Here is an 18,416-nt window from a genome sequence, read left to right on the forward strand (position 1 = left end):
CACCCGGTTCCCCTCCCAAAGCTCCATGGCTCCGTGTCCCTTGGGGTCCCCCTCTGCCGTCTTCACACTGGGTCCCCCCTCCCAGAACGTGCCCCGAGCAGTCCCCCTGTGCAGCCAGGGGCCCAGCTGGGTGGGGACACGCCCGGCCACACTTCTCACCGCTGGCCAGGGGACCGGGCCCTGCGTCCCCCCTCCTGCGGCGCCTTTACCCTGAGCTCTTAATGCCGGGGGTGTCTCCTCTGTTATCATCTGTCACCCCCCAACGCGTCAATGCCGCCTGAGCTCATGGCAAAAACTCATATTTACAGAACAGTTATGTCCGCATATCCAAAAACTGATAGAAATATCATAGGAGATGGGGAAACACCTGGATTAGGAGTTCAAAGTTAATTAACAAGTCTGATGGGATCAGTTTCCTAGGCTGCCTGACACACACCACAAACTGGCGGCTTAAAACAACAGAATTTATCCTCTTGACGTCGGAAGACAGAGGTCACGACACGGGCAGGGGTGTGAGGGGACGGCAATCCTGGGTGTCACCCGAAGTCTGTGCGCCGTCGTCCCCGGCCTTCCTCTGTGTCTCTCTCGCAAGGACCCAGTCACGGGACAAGGCCTCCACCCCAGCACGACTTCATCTTGACTCTGCAAAGGCCCCATTTCCCATGAGGTCCTGTCACAGGTTCTGGATGTTAAGGTGTCAGCATTCCTTTGGGGACACGATCAGCCCCCAGCAATGATTTACAGGAATGTGAGCCCCGGGCTTCCTAGAGACAAGCAAAAGGAGAAACACAGAGAGAAGCAGGTTCCCCGCCGTCTGCTAGGATGCGGCAGGAGAACGAGTGGGGCTCAGGGCGGTGGGGACACTAGGTCGCTAGGTGTGATCCCGCGTCACTAGGCCCGGGCCAGCAGGGCCGACCCGGCTGCCGGCTCCATCCCCCGTGGCTCTGCCCTCTGACCCCCACCCCCACCCCGCCCACCCTGGAAGCTTCGTCTCTAGGCTGTTTCTGTCGCTGGATGGAGGACGGGTCTGTCTTTGAGGATGCTCCCCTGGGTGTCATGGCAACACTTAAGCTTCCGTCCCCTGGACCAGGTGTGCCTAGGATCTGGCCACCAGGACCACCGTCACTCCAGGAGAGAGAGACCGCCACACTGGCCCCCAGGAGAGGGGCGGAAAGAGCACGCACATTACAGCCAAGTGCCCATGGACCCCAGACCTCGGTGGGCATCTCTACAGAAAGTCCTGTCAGACGCCACAGGCTGAGAACACAGTCATCTCCGCTCAGTCTCAAACCTCCACTGAAGTGACCTACTCTCAGGTTATAAACCCAGAAAGCTTTTAAACGGTAAAATATTGTTAAAAGAGAAGTGAATTCTATCTCATCCACCAAGTCCTGGGAGCTGCAAAGCTGACGGACAAATGACTCAGACCTGCATCTCCGGGAGAGGAAGGGGTGGCGGGGGACATGGGTGAAGGGGGAGCTCAGGGGGCTGCAGATCCCGCAGAACCCACAGACCAGTGGGCCCCTTGTGGGGGGTTCAGAGAAGGCTTGAAAACAGAGGACTAGTTCAAAGTCTCCATAAGAAGCAGCCTGACCCCTAGATGTCCAGCCCAGCCCCCGTCACCCCAGTGGAGTGGGAAGCTCTGGCCTGGGACCCCAGGAGCGGCTGGACACAGGGGTGGCCCTTGTGCTGGACTCAGGAACATTAAGTGAAATGTGGAGGCCCCGCCACCCCCCAGCTTGTCTCAGAGCCGCTGGGGCCACTCGAGCCCATCCAGACGGGACGGTGTTCCACCCCCGAAACCAGTGGGTCCCAGAGAAATGTGTGATGTCTGGAGAACGGGAATGAGCAGCCTAGGGTTTCCAGCTATTTAAGGGATGCGCCAGGTAACAGGACAGAAAACAAAATAAACACACTTGGAAGAAGACAGAAAAGGAAAAAAAGCTCAGAGAAAACAGACATTTCTGGAAGAAGAAGACTTTAAAACAAAAACAACTGTAATTTGTCATCAGACAGAAAAGGATAGAAAGGATATTATAAGTTATGATATTCATAACTCAAAAAACATTCAGAGAACAAGAAAGATCTTCTAAAATAAAAAAGGCGAGTAAGACTTAAAACTCCACATAGAAAGTTAGAATACAAAGCTGAGGAACGCTCCCTTAAATGATAAAGAGGTGAGAAAAGAAGACAGTATTTTAAAAATAGAGAAACAATTCATGTGATTTAATAACCGACAGCTATAGGAGTTTCTGAAAAAGTAGAGAGACGAGAGAAAATGGAAGAAAGAAAACGATCAAAGAAGGAAACCAGAAAAACGTCCAGGACCCAGAGTCTTGAGTTTTTGAGAGCTTGAGAGTTTTGAGTTTTGAGAAGATCTTGGGTTTTTGAGTTTTGAGAAAGACCTCGCGAGTAACCAGTGCAGTGAAGGGAAGGCGCCCCATCGGCCGAGCTGCCCCCAGAGGAACGGCCACAGGAGAAGCCTGGGGGCTCCCTGGGCAGTGCAGGACCACCCCTCCCCCGCACCCAGGCCTCCCCGCCCGAAGTACCAGCCTTGCTGTATAAACAAACGTCCTTCTCAGCCACACCAGGGGGACACTCGCCCCAGAGATGAACTTTGGAGCCCCCTCGATCCAGCAGTGTCGGTCGCAACACTGTCAGGAAAAGAACACCTGAGGAAAGAGCCTCCTAAGGGCCGTCCCTCTAGGTCGTCCGACTCCACACCTGCTTTCACCTGCCCCCAATGGTGCTGAGCGCCCTCGGGCTCAGCAGTAATTCCAGGCAAGAAAGGGAGTCAGAAGAGTAGGAGCCACTCAGCCCCCCAGCCTCGGCGGGGAGACCCCAGCGATCCTGTGATACCTGCCAGCTGGGACCCGGGTGCTCGCAAAAGCCTAATTCCCCCGTGATGCCATCAAAATGCATGGGTGGAGGGGGATCGAGCAGGAGAACTAAAGCGATTGCAAAGCCTGCTACTCTCCCGTCTGACCCACAGCCCCTGCAAATGAACGCCTGCGACTGGGAGACCCCGTCTGTCCTAAGGCCCAGGTGGGCGCAGAGGCTCCTGCCCTAACGCTTGCCTCCCTCCACGGCTCAGGGCATGCTCTCGACACCAAATACGTTTTCGGAGAAACTCAGAACGTTGCTGGGGGTAAACTCCAAATCCACATCTTGGGCTGAGAAGGAACCACAAGGACACCCCTTCACGCTGAGATGGGAGCAGTTCAGACAAGTAATCTGGGGCAGAGATTCCATGGGAGTCAGAGGACACCCTGTGCCCCCAACACATCCCCTGTGGTCTCAGGAAGCACATTCAAAAGTGGCAGCTCCGGTGAGCGCGACGTGCGCCCTCGGGGTTAGCGCCGGTTCCCTCGCTCCGCGCCTGCCTGCACGGCCCGCCCCCGAGAGTCCCCAATGTTACGACGCAGAGGGTAACAGTAGTGCAGTGCCCGTCACCAGGAATCAGCTGGAGACACGTCCACAGTGCTACGATACAGAGGGTGGCATTAGCATGGGAATCTGTGCTGTACAGGGAGGTATCACGTCCTTACTAGAGGATTTTAACATCAATGGTGAAATCGTAAACAGTGAAAAAACAAGGTACATAACAGCCCACCTGCACGTCGTGGGGGACAGCCTGAGTCACAGGGGCCTTTCACGTCGGGGTCCCGTATTCTCGGTTCCCGAGCCACTCTGGGCCGTGAGCAACACACCCCACGCGCTCTCGAATTTCTTACTTTCCTCCCGTGGACTCCCGAGTCCTTCTAACCACCCCCCTCCCAGAAAGTTCTACTTATTGAGCTGTTTTCAGGGGTGACGTTCTCCTGAAGGAAGTTCCACTCGGGGGGATGCCCTCATAAAACGCTGGGCCTCCGTCTCCCTGTCCCTTTCTGAAGCCCTGGGCAGTGTCTGCCCGGAGCCTCCCAGGAATTCCTGGTGGAGCCTGGGCCAGACGTCTGGGGCCCCAGAGGTGGGTGCTGGTGCAGACACGCGTTAACTCTTTGCTGCCTGGAGCCTGGAGCCTGGTTTTAATTAGAAGCGTCTCCATAAAGGCCGCTGGGTCTCCGCTTCAGGACTCTCCTCTCACCACACCGAGATCCCCCCGGGGTCGCTCCCTGGCAGGACTCGGGCAGGGGCCTTTGCCCTGAGATCCTGGCCCAGCGCAGACCCAGGGCACCCGGTGCAGTTGGCTCGGGCCGCCACTAGATGGCACTGCGCCCTCGCCTGGCACCCGCCACCCGGCACCGGCGCCCGGCCTGCTCCGGACACTTCCAAATTTGACCCAGGCTGGGATGCAGTCACTGGATCGGAATGGGAGGAACACGGTGCAGGCGTGTTTGCACAGAACACATCCTTCTGCGGGCCTGTCTGTGTCTCCTAATTTAGTTCCCAGCTCTGGCTGAAGGACACCGTTATTTGTCGTTCCCGGCTGGCAGTTCAGCTAACTGGAAGCTAGGAGAAGCAACTGGAGACTGAAATCTGGTTCCGACCCTCAACGTGGGTCCAGGAGTCTGTGTGTGAAACCGTTTCCAGGCCATCCGGCCGCTGCACATCTGGGTTTGGGCCCCGCCAGCTGGGGATGGACGCGTGGAGACACCCGAGTCCCTCACTCCGCTGGCTTCCGCGCGCTGGGCTTCCTTCTCGTTACTTTCCGCCCTCACTCTGTCCTGTAGCCCCCGCTCCCACTTCTGTTCAGGTAGGAGAATCGGGGTGGGCAGCCACCCGCTGTGCACGGCTTCCAATCCACAAGCAACCGGGAGCCCCGGGCACGCCTGGCGACGTGCTGCCTCCGAGCAACAGGCCCCAGGGATGATGGCCCCAACGACCACTAACAGGACGCTGTGTCACCCTCTGGGGTGACGTCCCACTGCCCCTTCCCCTGTAAATCTAGAAGCTCCGTGAGCGAGCGCACGGCCCGGTGAGGTTCTGGGAAGAGCAGTGGGCACGGCGGTCACTCGGCCTCTCGGGGAGAGTCCTGCACAGTTGTCAGACGCGAACGTCTCCTCGAACCAGCACCTCAGAGCTTCCTCGTAAGAACATTTGTTGTACGAAGGTGTCCTCCCCCAAAACACCTGCTAAAATCCCCATCAGAAAAAGTATTAGGAAATGTGTCTGACGAGACATTCTGAAGGCCTCCCTGTATAAACGCAGATGTCCCACGGATGTTGCCTAGTGACCGTGTAAGTGTCACTCTCTGAGGACAGGGTCCATCTAGCCCTGAAAATGCAGACGAAATACAAAATGATACACGTGGTTTGCATATATGTAAAATACTATAATATACACTGGCTCACATTCCACCTGCGTATGAAGTGCCTAGAGGGGCCCTGACAGCGGTGCAGTGGGTCCTCCTGTGCGGCCCCTGGAGGTGTAGCCAGGCGAGGGGCGAGGGGTGCGGAGGCCCAGGCTTGGCCCCCGCAGAAGGTGCTCAGATCGCTGTCCTCAACACAGACCCAGAAAGAAAGTAAGAGGGAGGGAGGCGTCCTGCAGAGACGCCGCCCAGACCAGGTCCCAGCTCAGGGCGCAGAGCACACGCGGACCCGGGCGGACGGCCGTTCACGAGGTTAGGAGGCAGATGGGGGCGTGTGGACCCCGACAGGTGAGGGTGTTGGCACACGTTTCAGACCCTCAGGTGAGACACTGATGCTGAGGCTGTGTTTGGGGGTTTCTCCCAAGTAACTGTGGGGAAGGGGCCCTGGCGAGCCAGGATGGAGACCGGGTGGTAGCCCATCACTCTGCCCCTTCTACTTTGGCACGTTTGACGTTAAGTTTTGAATCCAACCCTTCTGTGAGTTTGAGACTTTCCACAATAAGGAAGTTTTTTATATTTTTATTTACTTTTGGCCGCGCAGCGCGGCGTGTGGGATCTTAGTTCCCCGACCAGGGATCGCACCTGAGCCCCCTGCAGTGGAACGGAGGAGCCCTATCCACTGGACCGCCAGGGCAGTCCCAATAAGGAAGTTTGTTAAAGTGAGATGGGCGCTTCCTAAAAGTCCCAGGGGCCCTCAGAGGGCTCATCTCCCTCCCGCCCGAGCCCCAGCGGTCAGACCTCGCCCCAGGCCACACTGTGGCCCTGTGCTGCGTGTCCGCCCCGAAGTCCGCCATCCACAGACACCAGCCTGTGGGCACAGCCGGCCCTGCCCACCTTCCGCTCTGGTTCCCCATGTGCAGGTGGCCCTTTGCCGGCAACCAGCCCAGTCGGGCGATGTGGGGACCTGCAGCTCGAGGCAGTTTTCCCTGCAAGCCCGGGCCGTCCCCCCCCCACACCCGGAACCTGCGACTAACTCCACCTCCCGTCTCATCCCCAGCTTGTCGGGATGCCCGCGGGCCACGTCGGCCATGAAGAAGGCGAAGCTGTCGGGAGAGCAGATGCTGACCATCCGGCAGCGGGCCAGCAACGGTAACCGCGTGCGCCCAGCGCGTCGGGGCCACGGCCACAGCCCGGCCGTCCTCGCGGCCCCAGCGGAGCCCCAGCATAGCCTCGTCCCTTCGGGAGGGGGCAGCGGTCACTCCCGCCCGGACAAAGCCGGTCCACGCGGGGGGAGGCGGCCTCCCCACGGCCTTCTGCGCCGGGCGCTGAGTCAGGGGCCCTCGGGCCACACGCAGCCCACGGCTGTCTTTCTCACCCTCACTCTGGGGCAGGAGCTGGCGTCTGTCTGTCTGCGCAGCCCTCCTTCCAGACGCTCCCTGGCCCGCCGCAGGAGGCGCGCAAAGATGCGGGCGGAGCGCACGCGGGGGGCTCGGGCCTCGGAGCCCGTCCCAGCCCGGCCTCGGGGCCCCGGGTCCACGCTACCGTCAATTTGTGACCCCAGAGCAGCGCTCGCAGTGCTTTCAGGGCCACGGGGAGGGGCGGAGAGCCTGAATCTCGGCCACTTTCCCGCGAGGCCCGTCCTTTCCGCCTTCTCCTCGTGGCTCAGCCATAAATAAGGGTCCTCTTCACAGTCTGTGGGGCGCTGCGTTTGCTGAATTTTTGTGTTTTCCCGTTGGAGACGCCACTGTTGAAAAGGCCCCCAGAGCAGGACAGGGGTGCCGTCTGGTGTCCTGGGCGTAAGGAGGCCGTGACACGCCTTAGGGAGGAAACCCGCGTCAGACGGGCTGCTGGCCGAGACTCCAGTGTCAGTGAATCAGTGCACACATTACATGAGGACGTGTCTTTCACAGAAACACACACGCTGATGCGCTAATGCCTGTACTGCCACCAGAGGCTCGCGGGGGCGTGACCGCGTGTGTCCCTGGGAGCTGAGGTCCAGCGGTCACTAGTGCAGTGTTTGCAGCGACCGGGAGACCAGTGCAATTGTAATCCCTCAGCAGAGTGGCCTGCGAGAAGCTCCCCCTCCCAGCCCCTCAGGGGACTTTGTGAGGGACGGGGCTCGGGCGGAGCGGGGCCTACGGTGAACGTGCTGAAGCCTGGCAAGGCGCCTCCTGAGCTCCGTGCTCCCCAAAGGAATCAAGTGCCGAGGAACGCGGGTCACCCCCGTGCTGGACGCCTGGACCCGCCGCAGGTAGCTCGGGCCCCAGGACTGGGTGGCGGAGGGGCCGACCCTCCCCCTCCGCTTCCCGGGCTGCCCCGCACCCAGGATCCACGCAGACAAGGACCAGCCTTGATGCGCTCCTAGCCTGGAGACGCCTGGGGCCCGGCCGCGGTCCTGAGGCCTCCATGGCTCACCAGGCACTATTCTCGGTCCTGAGGACAGCACGAGGGGTTCAGCAGGAAACATGCCTCATCCTGCTCCCCGTCACTTACCAGGAAGACAGTCAGGGCCACGACGCTTCCACCTGAAGGTTCAAGCCCCGTGAGCCCCACCTCTGCTCAAGGCGGCTCGGGGGCTGGAGATGGGGGACGGGCACCAGTTAGACGGAAGTTCTCAGACTCACCTGCCAGCGTGAGGAGCCCATCCCGAGACGCCAGGGTCACCAATGTCCCTTCTCACTCAGCCATCGAGGGCAGGGCGCGTTGCCAGAGAGAAAACAACATCCACTGAGCTCTTTGCAAAATATTTAGCCGACATTTCACCCGCACAACATCCCCGGGGCTAAAGCAAAACTCCTTCTGCAAACCGATGTGAGTCTGCGCCAGCTCATGCCTCCGGATAGACCGAGCGCAGTGCAGACCCAGCGGGGAGAGAGGTGGAGAGGGCAGGTCTGCACACCCAGAGGAGGAGGCTTCCCAGCGGGCGGGACGGCCGGGGAGAGCGGGGAGTCCCCCGGGCCGGCACCTCTCATGGGGGCATCCGACACTCAGAGTCCTCCTTCTGTGACTGCTAGTCACAGCTGTTAACCAGAAAGGACTCATGGCATCTGGGAGAGGAACCAACCCCAGCCTTCATCCAGGCTGGGCACCCGGCCCCCGGCTCCACCCTGGTCAGTGGGGTCGCCCGCGGGGTCGCCATCCACCCACCTCTCTGCACCTGAGCTCAGCTTCCTGATTTTAGTCTTCGGAATGTTTCTTCCTGCTGTAGGTTCGGTCACTTGCTTCTCCACAGACGAGGACCCGGGGAAGCCCAGGTCACCTGGAGATGAAGCAGCAGAAGAGGGGCAAACCCAGGTCTTCCCAAGCCCAGTCCATGCTGGAGCCCAGGGCTGGCGGTCCCCTCGCTTCTCACCTGTCGGGGCACCTTTTCTGCCAAGAACAGGGCACTTCCTAGTAAACCCAGAGCACACGTCATCCCGTGGATAAATGGCCTCATCCCTGTGTGTGTCTGACCAAAGGGCAGGACTGTGGGAAGTTCACTTCTGCTCTTTGGGGGACGGGAGCTCAGCGGTCACTGACCCTGCAGCTGTGCCCGACCTTCACGGTCAAAGGCGTGGCCCTCACTCCGTGTGAGGGAGAGCCCATCTCTCGCCCTCTCATCTCTTGAACATGCTGAGTGCAGACCTTACCCGAGGTCACTCACCCTCCACGTGCAATGTGTCCTCTAAGCGGTGACTGAGCACCGCGGCCAAGGGACCACCTCGAGCCCTAGGGCTGACTCGGGCCGGGCCACTCCCGTCCTGGGTTCCGGCTTTTTCTCCCGAGTGTCTATCTGAAGAGGGAGGAGTGCATCTAAAAGTCTCTGAGGTTTCCTTCCGGCTCTAAAATCCAAGGCTCTTTCTTTTTCTTTCTGAAGCTTAGAGAAGAGTCTGTTCCCATCTCTTCCCCGCAAAGACTCTCACTGCTCTGTGTCTCTCCCACGTCGTCGGTCAGCTCTCCGAGCAGCTGGGGCTCTGCGGAGTTACCAGGGGTCTCCTCCGGGACCCTCTGCACAGGTCACTCCGGGCCTGTGAGCATCTCTCCGGAGTTGGGCTGCAGGCGGCTTTGGGGTTTTGCTTTTTTGGTTTTAGTTTTTGGCCAAGCCTTCAGGAGAGAAGGAAAAGAAATAACGTTTTTCTGCCCTTCTCATCTACTGTCTGGGATGGTGAGCTGAGGGAAGGCCCCCTCCCCTGCCTGCAGCTCTGTCCGGGGATTTCATGCACTTATTCATTTATATTCCCAGCAGCCCCAAGCGTGGGTACTGACGCTCCCCTTTACCAAGAAGGAAGAGGAAACTCAAAGCGGTGAAGAGGTGAAAGCGGTACCAGGAGACCTGTGAGGGCACACCCGCAGCCAGGGCGCCGCCGTGCCCCAGTGCCGCCGACGGGCCAGTGAGCCTACCTGCCCGCCTTGCCCCAGTGCCGCCGACGGGCCAGTGAGCCCACCTGGCGTGCTCCCCTCTCCAGAAGCGGGCTTCACAGCCAGGCACTTGTGCCCTGGGGCTCTCGAGGGTGACCTGGGGGCACGTCCACATGGATGGCTTTAATTCCAGGCCCTCGAATTCCACGTGACTCACTAGAATCCGACAGTCTGAGAATCCATCTGTCACCTGCCGGGTCTTCCCCAGCTTCCCCACCGTCACGGAAGAAAGGCTGCTCCCGAGTCCTGGGCTCACACACGTGCAGACACTGAACGAGGAACCACTCACGAATGCTGGGCTCCTGAGGGCGCCCCCCAGCGGGCAGGAGGGCAGGTCCAAGAGCTTCAGGAGGAAACAGTGCTGCAGCCGGTGCTCCTTAGTTCATCACATCTTCATCCCTCCATCCATCCGTCCATCCGTCCATCTCCTAGAATAAAATTTAGAGACGGAAAGGTCACCGTGGGGGCCCTGGCTAGTGCTTTATTGGATTTACGGTGACCTCTGTTGGACGGTTGATCTGATCTGCAGATTGTTTTGATAATGAAGCCTGATTTGCCACTTAGTTTACACAGTAGATTTTTTTTTAATAAATTAAACACTCAGTCCAAGGCTTTGATGAAAATATACTGAAAGCACTCTGCAACATACAATGTTCTAGAAATATATACATTTTTGGCAACTAAAGTCACAGGAAAAACCATCAGCTGGCAGTTTTAGGACTTGTGAGGGAGAGGTGTGTCTCTTTAAATTCTTTAATTCAGCAAGTATCGAAGCCCGCTGCACTAGACCACATACGGTATTTTTTCTTTTCTTTTAACTGTTTGTCAGTCACATCGACGGGGTCAGCAGGACAAAACCAATCTGTGCTACTTTCTGGTCAGAGCAGAGACGAGCCTGCAGACACCCTGGTGCTGTGGGGCTGCTCAGACAACACAGCATTTAACATTTTCCTTTGGCCCCTGTTTGGCGAGTCTCGCTATAGCTCAGGTATCTTATATAGTGAGCTTATTTCTTACAGCCACTGTGACAGATAGGGACTTTTTAAATGGAGGGATTTGAGGTGTCTAGGGATTAAGGAAAGTACTCACCACAGGATTCTTAAGTAGCAAGATATGGATTCAGATTCCAGGTCTGTCATGTTTCAAAACCCGGCTCTAAACCCCAGACCTCTAAAACCCCTCATCAAGGCAGTTCAGAAATGCTTCCAGCTCGGTGCTTTGTGACCACCTAGAGGGGTGGGATAGGGAGGGTGGGAGGGAGACGCAAGAGGGAGGAGATATGGGGATATATGTATACGTATAGCTGATTCGCTTTGTTGTACAGCAGAAACTAACACAACATTGTAAAGCAATTATAATCCAGTAAAGATGTTAAAACAAAAAAAAGAAAAGAAAGGAAACGAAAGCAATGCCACCAGACTTCAGGAAATCTCCCAGCACCGTGATCTCTGTCCCCTGCTTAGACGTTGGTTTTCCACAAAAATTAAACAGAACATAATAATTGTTGGAAACTCTTTCATGAAAATTCAAACCAGTGAAATGGGCTCCCAAGATTTCACCTATATTCCAGAAAGACCACATTCTTGTCTCATAATTTTATCAAAATTCTTCTAAGTTTGCTGGAATCTAGCCTCAAGACAAAGATGCTGACATGATGGTGTATTTTATATACTTCGCTGTATATTAGGTACCGCTGATGGGGTGCTCCTGACAAGCGAATTAAGGGGGTTTAATAGGAAATTCGAGGCGTGCTATTCTCTCCCACCGTTCTCTGGGCTTTATAATAGGGGAGCGATCTGCAAACCGCCAGCCCTGACATGTATTGCTTTGCTTACAGCTCCACTCACTTCTCAAGGGAAACATGAAATCTCGGTGTTGGAAACAGGCAGCTGCGTAGCACATCTTTCACGCTTCCTATCACGATTATCCAGAATCAAATCTCTCGATCAAATAGCTCTGGGGTGCACAGGGGGTAGCTCCCCAGGAAGAGCTGCCCCAGCCTCACATACAGACTCTGGCAGGAGGTACCTTCATGACACGCGGTCATGTCTGCTCTCTGACACTTTCAGTGTCATATGCGAGTAAAAATGAGACATTTTATTTAATATGTGAGAGAAGACTGCTCCTGTATTAACCGACGCGTTTCCTTTGCACAATGTATTCTCACACTACAGAGAGGCTCAGAGCCATTGCCTGAGGGGCCTTGTGGAGACGCGCCCCCTGTCTCAGCAAGTGCTCGCGGGGCAGAACTTTAGAACCGGTAACAGTGGCTTCAGAAAGAGCCTGAATGCAAGCAATGCTCGGGAAATCTTAAAAGGCAGCTGCACCTCAGGGTCCGAGAGCAGAGGGACATCCTCTGGGCCTCTTAGGAAAATGCGATAACCCTCTCTTCACACGGCTGGTCCTCAACACCAACTGCAAAACACACCCGGGAAAAGAGAAGGTTTTAAACTGTTCAAATCTGAAAAGCTGAAGAAATATGACATGAAGAGCTTGTCCAGAAATCATAACAGAAATTCACTTGGAAAATCTGACGACCATCACAGCCCGAGGATTCAGTTTTCACGAGAGATGTTCTCCGTGCGGTTGGAAGACCAGCAATTTAGAGGAATGTGTGGCGAATCCTCGTTAAATGATGAACTGCCTCATGATTTAGTTGTTTTACAAGTCAGGATTTTTATGCATTTATCGTGATTATTTTTATGCATTCTTATCTTGAGCTATACCTGAACTTCAACTACGGAAGAATAATTACGTTGGCCACAGCCTTGGCGGAGACCTCCTGTGTGCCAGGTTTTTATATACCCTAACTCAGTCAATCCTAAGCCCTAATTTTGAGAGATTGCCATAAAGACTTGGTCACATATAAAACGTGGGGGAATAGCGGCCTCCACCTGAGAAAGGGTGAACCTCGTTTCATTCCTGGCAGTATTTGTTATTATATCCTTTAGGACATGCTTTCCGGGTGCATTTGATAAAAAGGAAGACTTTGTTGTTGATGTTCTGGACCTTGTAAGACGCTGGCAGAGAAGCACCTTGAGGACCTAAGACGCTGATCAGGGGTCGTGGACGAGAGAGCCATCACTCTGGTTAAGGTCACCCCCCGTCCCCCTGGGTGATGGTGGGAGCACAGCAGGGGGAAGAGGGAAGACTTGGGCAGGTGCTCAAGACCAGCTCGTCCGTGAGCCTCACTTCACACCTAAGACAGGTCCATGGGGAGAAACGATTCAGAAGGAGGGATTATTAAAGGGGAAATTAAATTGAACACGATGACGCGTTCGTCCTGACTGCTTTTATGAGGAAACATAACGCCGTGGGAGAAATGTGGTTCTTCGCAGGAAGATGCTTTACTCTTGCCGATCTTTTTTTTTTTTTTTCATTTCGCTAAAAACAGCAGCTGAGACTCAGACCCCCAGTCTCCCTTTGCTTTGCCTTCTCGACCCCTGGGAGGCGAGGAACCCTCCGTGGAGGTCTGCAGCATTCCAGGTGGTCTGGGGCCTTCCGTCCCAGGCGAACTGGACCCCTCTCTCTACAGAGCTGGACAGCGCCCCCCCAAGCTCCCCCAGGTGACATGCGAGGGACAGATGTGGTCGTCCCGTAGCTTCACTTGCCGGGTTCCTGCTCGTCCCCTAGGGACGCTCAGCCGTGTGACACCAGCATCAAACGCCAGAAGTATCGGGATCTTTCTGACACTGGCGAGGCCCGGTGGCCAGCAGCCAGCCAGGCGAGCTGGCCTCGAAAACGCCCCTTGTAAACCCTGACAATTGCCCCTGCAGCCCAGCCAGGGCCCCGCTGGCGGCTGCACAGCCCCGCTCCCCCAGGACGCGGCCCAGCCAAGCTTCACGCCCTGGCCATTCAGATGGGGGGACGTGTTTATTGGTTAGCTGTCAATATTCAGAGAGCCTCTGTGACCACCCGCCTGAAGGCTGTCACTGCTGCCTCATCCTCCCACGGGGGACAGCTACCTCAGCACCCACCGAGTCGGGTTTTTGGTTCCCGGTCTGTTATCAGTTTTCCTACCCAAAACCTAGGCTTGTGGAGGGCAGGGACCCTGTTGGCCTCATTTTCAGATATGTCAGCAGGCTCCTTCCCAGAGTGATGGGGAGAAAGAGGGAGCGAGACAGAGATGCAGACAGAGACAGGGAATAAACAGAGGAGACAATTCAGGGGCTGCACCGCGTAAATCCACGTCCAGGACGAGATGGTTTCGGCTGGAGTCGGGGGGGTCACACCCTGAGGCTCTGGTTAATCGTCCCAGGGAGACGGAGCCTTTCAGTTTGGGGGGCCTGTGTCCCCCCAGCTGATTTTTTTCTGTTTTTAGGTGCCTTAATTGTAAGGAGGGTGGCAGTGGGGATAGAAGACACACAAACTGTGACTATAGTTTTTAATTGAAGAGTACCCTCCCCCAGCAAGTTCGGTTCCAAATCTAGAAAGAGCGACGCCGCCAGGTTCTACCTGTAGTGTTCCCAGGCGCAGCGTCTCTAAGCCCCTCCCCTCCGCCCTTTCAGGCGTAGAGAACGATGAGGAGATCAAGCAGCTGGATGAGGAAATCAAGGAGCTGAACGAATCCAACTCCCAGATGGAAGCCGACATGATCAAGCTCCGGACTCAGGTAACAGTTTCTGACGCCTCAATCGAGCCGCCGCCTGCGCTGACGCCGCGGAGCCGAGGGCTGCCGCCATTGCCTGTTTCCTTGCCCGGTTTTCCCTTTACTTATTCACCTTTCTTCTCAGTGTCCTGCTGAGATCATTTCAGTGGCAAAACTTGCTGTGACAGAGGGGCCGCCGGCCGGCTAGTTTTCCCTCTTGTGTTGGTATTTTTAACGACACGTGGTTATGAGTAGACGGTCCCGAGGAGCGCGGCTCCTGCAGCGGGTGAGCTCTTCCCCCCCCACCCCCCCCCCCCCCCCCCGCCCCGGGATGCAAAGGCCCTAAGGTCATCACGCGGTAAACAGGAACAGGGAGCTTGTTGCTTGGGTTCCCCGGGGCCGCTGCTATCCGTGGCCTCACGAGCCTGCTGGGAGGGGAGGGGTGGAGCCTTTATTGAGCACCTACTAGATGCCCCATCCCAGGGGCTTTGGTCCTATAGCCCAGGTGCCCACAGCGGTCCACATGGTGAGTGTCCACAACTCCCGCTGCCCCTGACTGCTCAGCCAGGGCCGCAGAGCCGTGGGCCCAGCGCGCCCAGTTTGCCTCTCCACAGGCCTTCCCCGCCGCGGCTCTGGGAATGGGGAAGCACTGCAGCCACTCACAGGCGAGGCCAGGGATTCCTGTCCTGTTCGAACCCACGCCCTCTGTGGCCTGGACCTGCCCCTCCCCAGCCATCCCCTCGGGGCATCACAGCCTTACTGGGATTCTTGCCCACGGGCTTAGGGGGCAAGGACAGGTCCCTGCTGGTCCCCGTCCCCACGGGCACAGCCTCTCCAGGGAGGGGAGCCCTCCAGCTATGCCCCCACCAGGGTCACAACAGGGACTCCAGGGCTACCCTTTCGTGCCCTCGGGCGGATGTGAGGCTGAGGTTCTCTGCCTGGCCGTTGTGTCCACTTGTTCGGACACCAGCCCACCTGCTGACCATGGCCTCACCTCCGGCTGTGCTGCAGCCCAAGGCGTGCCTGAGACAGGCAAGGGTTTTCCTTACCTTTAATCCAAAACCAAAGCGGGAGGGGTGGAGGCCGTGCCGCTGGGCTTTCTGGTACCCCTCACCTCCAGCCGGGTCAGTGACACCGGGAGGGAGAGGACCGTGCTGCTGCGTTTTGTCCAGCGACTGGAGGTGAAGACAGAGCTCTCCAGGCCGCACACCCTGGCCACACAGGGCACACGCACGGCCCCCAGAAGCCCCGTGGCACGGCCGCTGGGATAGTTAGGGAGCGACGGTCACCGCGCCTGATAGCCCCGGAGCCCAAGCCCCAGCTGTCAGAGCCCCACTCTTACCTGTGTTACCTGAGGGCTCCAGTGAGCCTTCAGTGTGAGAATAGCTTCTGATTCTGCTGCTTCAAAGGCACTGAATGGTCAGTCTGACCCGCACCTCTCTCATTTTACAACTGCAGAAACTGAGGGAGACCAGGGTCCTCGCAGGGTCCCAGGTCCAGAGCCTGGACAGAGTTCACGGTCTCTCCATTGAAAATGCTCAGAACTGGGCCCTTCGCTGGTGGTCCAGTAGTTAGAACTCTGCGCTTCCATGGCAGGGGGCAGGGGTTCGATACCTGATTGGGGAGCTAAGATCCCACAAGGCGCACAGCATGGCCAAAACAATAAAAAAATAAAACAAAACGCTCAGAACCGTATGAAGGATTATATAGTTTTTTCATATCATCAAATCAGTGGTTGCTAAGCTCCATGTTTGTCTCTTATAAATCTTACCTTTATCCTGAGCCAGGTCTAGCTTTCCTATAAACACGCACACACCATCCTAGCGGCCTCCTCCCTGCACTGCAGGAAACGAGATGTCCCTCAGACACGTAGTCGGAGGACACGCTGCCAGTGGCAGGGAGGGGAGGAAGGTCCCCATCCCCAGGCGGAGGACGCTGAGCCAGGGCCGGGGGCACAGAACCAGCCGCGTGCCCCACCCTCCCCCTGGCTGTGAGCGGGGAAACCCTACCTGAGACACCGGAGTTTAGAGCTTATGAAGCAGAGATTCAGGTGACTGGGGGCAGCCGGGGTTACAGCGTGAAGGCGCTAAGGCTGTGAGCTCGGTGCACGTCCGGCAACTCTGTCTTGTTTCTACGCATCCCCTGTGATGCTGGCCTGCGGCTGCCAAGCTACACAGGTGCGGGGGACCCACAGAGCCTGGCACACGCTCTGTGGCTGCCAGGAGCCCCCGTACCCGTGTAACCAGCCTTGACTACAGCATCCAAGCTGCCTATTCGCTTCCACGACTGTGTCCCTGCAGCCCACGCAGATGGGGGCAGCTCTCCTGCCTGGCCGTGTAGTAAGTGCTGGTTGTCTGGTGGCAGGTGGAGGCCAGAAGGTGCCACGGCAACTGTTAAATTCTCTCTGGAATATTAGAGGAAGGAGGAGCTGCCCAGGAAGCCACGGTAGACCTTTATCCAATGGAGGGAGGCAGAGATGTCATACATGCCGGTAGAGACACCTGCCTCGACCCTAAGGAGAGGCAGTGACGTGCCTCACAGATAAACCAATATTTCAAGACTTATCTGTGCAGAATTAAGCTCGGGCTAAAAGGAAGACGTATTAGTCGCCACAGTGCATGAGATAGTAATCCAGATAAAGAATCCCGTCACACCAGCGGAAAGGCCAGGGCGGGACAAGGACACAGTCCTCCTGTGATCCTCTATGCACAAGGACAAGCAGAACTTTTTAAAAACTTGAGTGAAAGTCGACACAGCCCAGGAGCCTAGCCCACCCTAAGGCATGAATCCCTTTTCAGAAAGACAAGCCCTTAGAGTCCAGTTGCCACGTGCTCAAGTGTGATGACTCAACGCACACAAGACCATGACCCTGAAAATGACCTGTGCTTCACGTGGAAGCCTCTTGATTTAAGCAGAGAGGTTCTTCCTCTGCCTCGGGAGCTAAGGCCTCTCCCTGTGGGAGCGGGCGCGTGCTCCCCAGGCCGGCTCGTGTTACATGTCCCACGCATCTGTGCGTTTCAGATCACCACCATGGAGAGCAGCCTGAAGACCATCGAGGAGGAGAACAAAGTGATCGAGCAGCAGAACGAGTCCCTCCTCCACGAACTCGCCAACCTGAGCCAGTCCCTGATCCACAGTCTCGCCAACATCCAGCTCCCGCACATGGTAAGTGACTGACCGCGCGGAGCAGCCCCCGGAGGCCGCGTGCGGTGCGCATCCTAGAGTAGATGGCTTTTCTTTTCTATTTTCACCGTTCTTCGAACTTCGGATATTGGCGGTTACCTCCCCCAAACCATAACGTTAATTGCTAGAGACTCTGGTGGGGCTGAACCAGTAGATCCCCTAAGATTAAGTCTCTCTGAAAAGGCCTTTTAACTATGATAAGGACAGTGGCGTTATGCTATGATACTATTTTATGCTGATGTGAATATCCTATTAAGAAACTAAAAGTTGCATATGAACTACTATTTAATATCTCGTAGGATCCAATCAATGAACAAAATTTTGATGCATACGTGACTACTTTGACGGACATGTATACAAATCAAGATCGTTATCAGAGCCCAGAAAATAAAGCTCTACTGGAAAATATAAAGCAGGCTGTGAGAGGAATTCAGGTCTGAACAGCTGCTGTAGTGATGGAATCTTGCTTAAAAAAAGGATGCCTCTTGTTTTTTGCTGCTGTAATTTACCAGAAAGTGTTATATATTTATTTCTGTTTGAAACAGTGTTATGCTTACAAGACTTCATAACGATTTCATGTCTTGCTTTAAAGATAGTACCTACAGAATAGTTTTGGAATACATTCACATTTTTGTACGTTTTCATATAAGCTGACATAGTGTGATATGCCATGTAATGTTTATAGCTGCTCATGTATGCACATTGGAGGGTATATATATTTCTGAAGAGGTAAGCCGATCAAAATAAATAGAGTGTAAATTCTTTCTAATGCTTTAGTGATTAAATGTTTTAGTATTTTGAACCGAAATGGACAAAAAACAACAACAGCTTTGAATGACATTTGGTGGTCCTGCCGCCACTCTTTAGGTGTTAGCATTTCGCCTCACGTCGGAGGATCTTACGGAATTTAAGAAAAACATTTCGTGTGCATATTGTTTCATAGCAAGAATTGGTTGTGAAAAACAAATGCTTTATTTTTGAACAATGCTTGGAAATATT

At 55.8% G+C, this 18,416-nt stretch overlaps 1 protein-coding gene across 5 annotated transcripts in view; it reads left to right on the plus strand.

Moving 5' to 3' along the window:
* Positions 1-18,130, plus strand: part of MYT1L (myelin transcription factor 1 like) — a gene marked incomplete at its 5' end in the record, with an annotated part of 137,301 nt that extends 119,171 nt beyond the window's left edge. For 2 of the 5 annotated variants that reach the window (XM_079941414.1, XM_079941415.1), the window contains 4 exons: positions 6,306-6,397; positions 14,155-14,258; positions 17,256-17,399; positions 17,717-18,130. In XM_079941414.1, the coding sequence (XP_079797540.1) occupies positions 6,306-6,397; positions 14,155-14,258; positions 17,256-17,399; positions 17,717-17,857 (481 nt within the window). In that variant the 3' untranslated portion in view covers positions 17,858-18,130. Of the gene's footprint in view, positions 1-6,305; positions 6,398-14,154; positions 14,265-17,255; positions 17,504-17,716 lie in introns of those variants that run through there. The other 3 variants (XM_079941413.1, XM_079941416.1, XM_079941417.1) reach the window with 3 other exon arrangements.
* Between the last annotated feature and the right edge of the window lie 286 nt (positions 18,131-18,416).

This window comes from Stenella coeruleoalba, assembly GCF_951394435.1.
Source record: "Stenella coeruleoalba genome assembly, chromosome: 13".
Classification (NCBI taxonomy): Eukaryota; Metazoa; Chordata; class Mammalia; order Artiodactyla; family Delphinidae; genus Stenella; species Stenella coeruleoalba.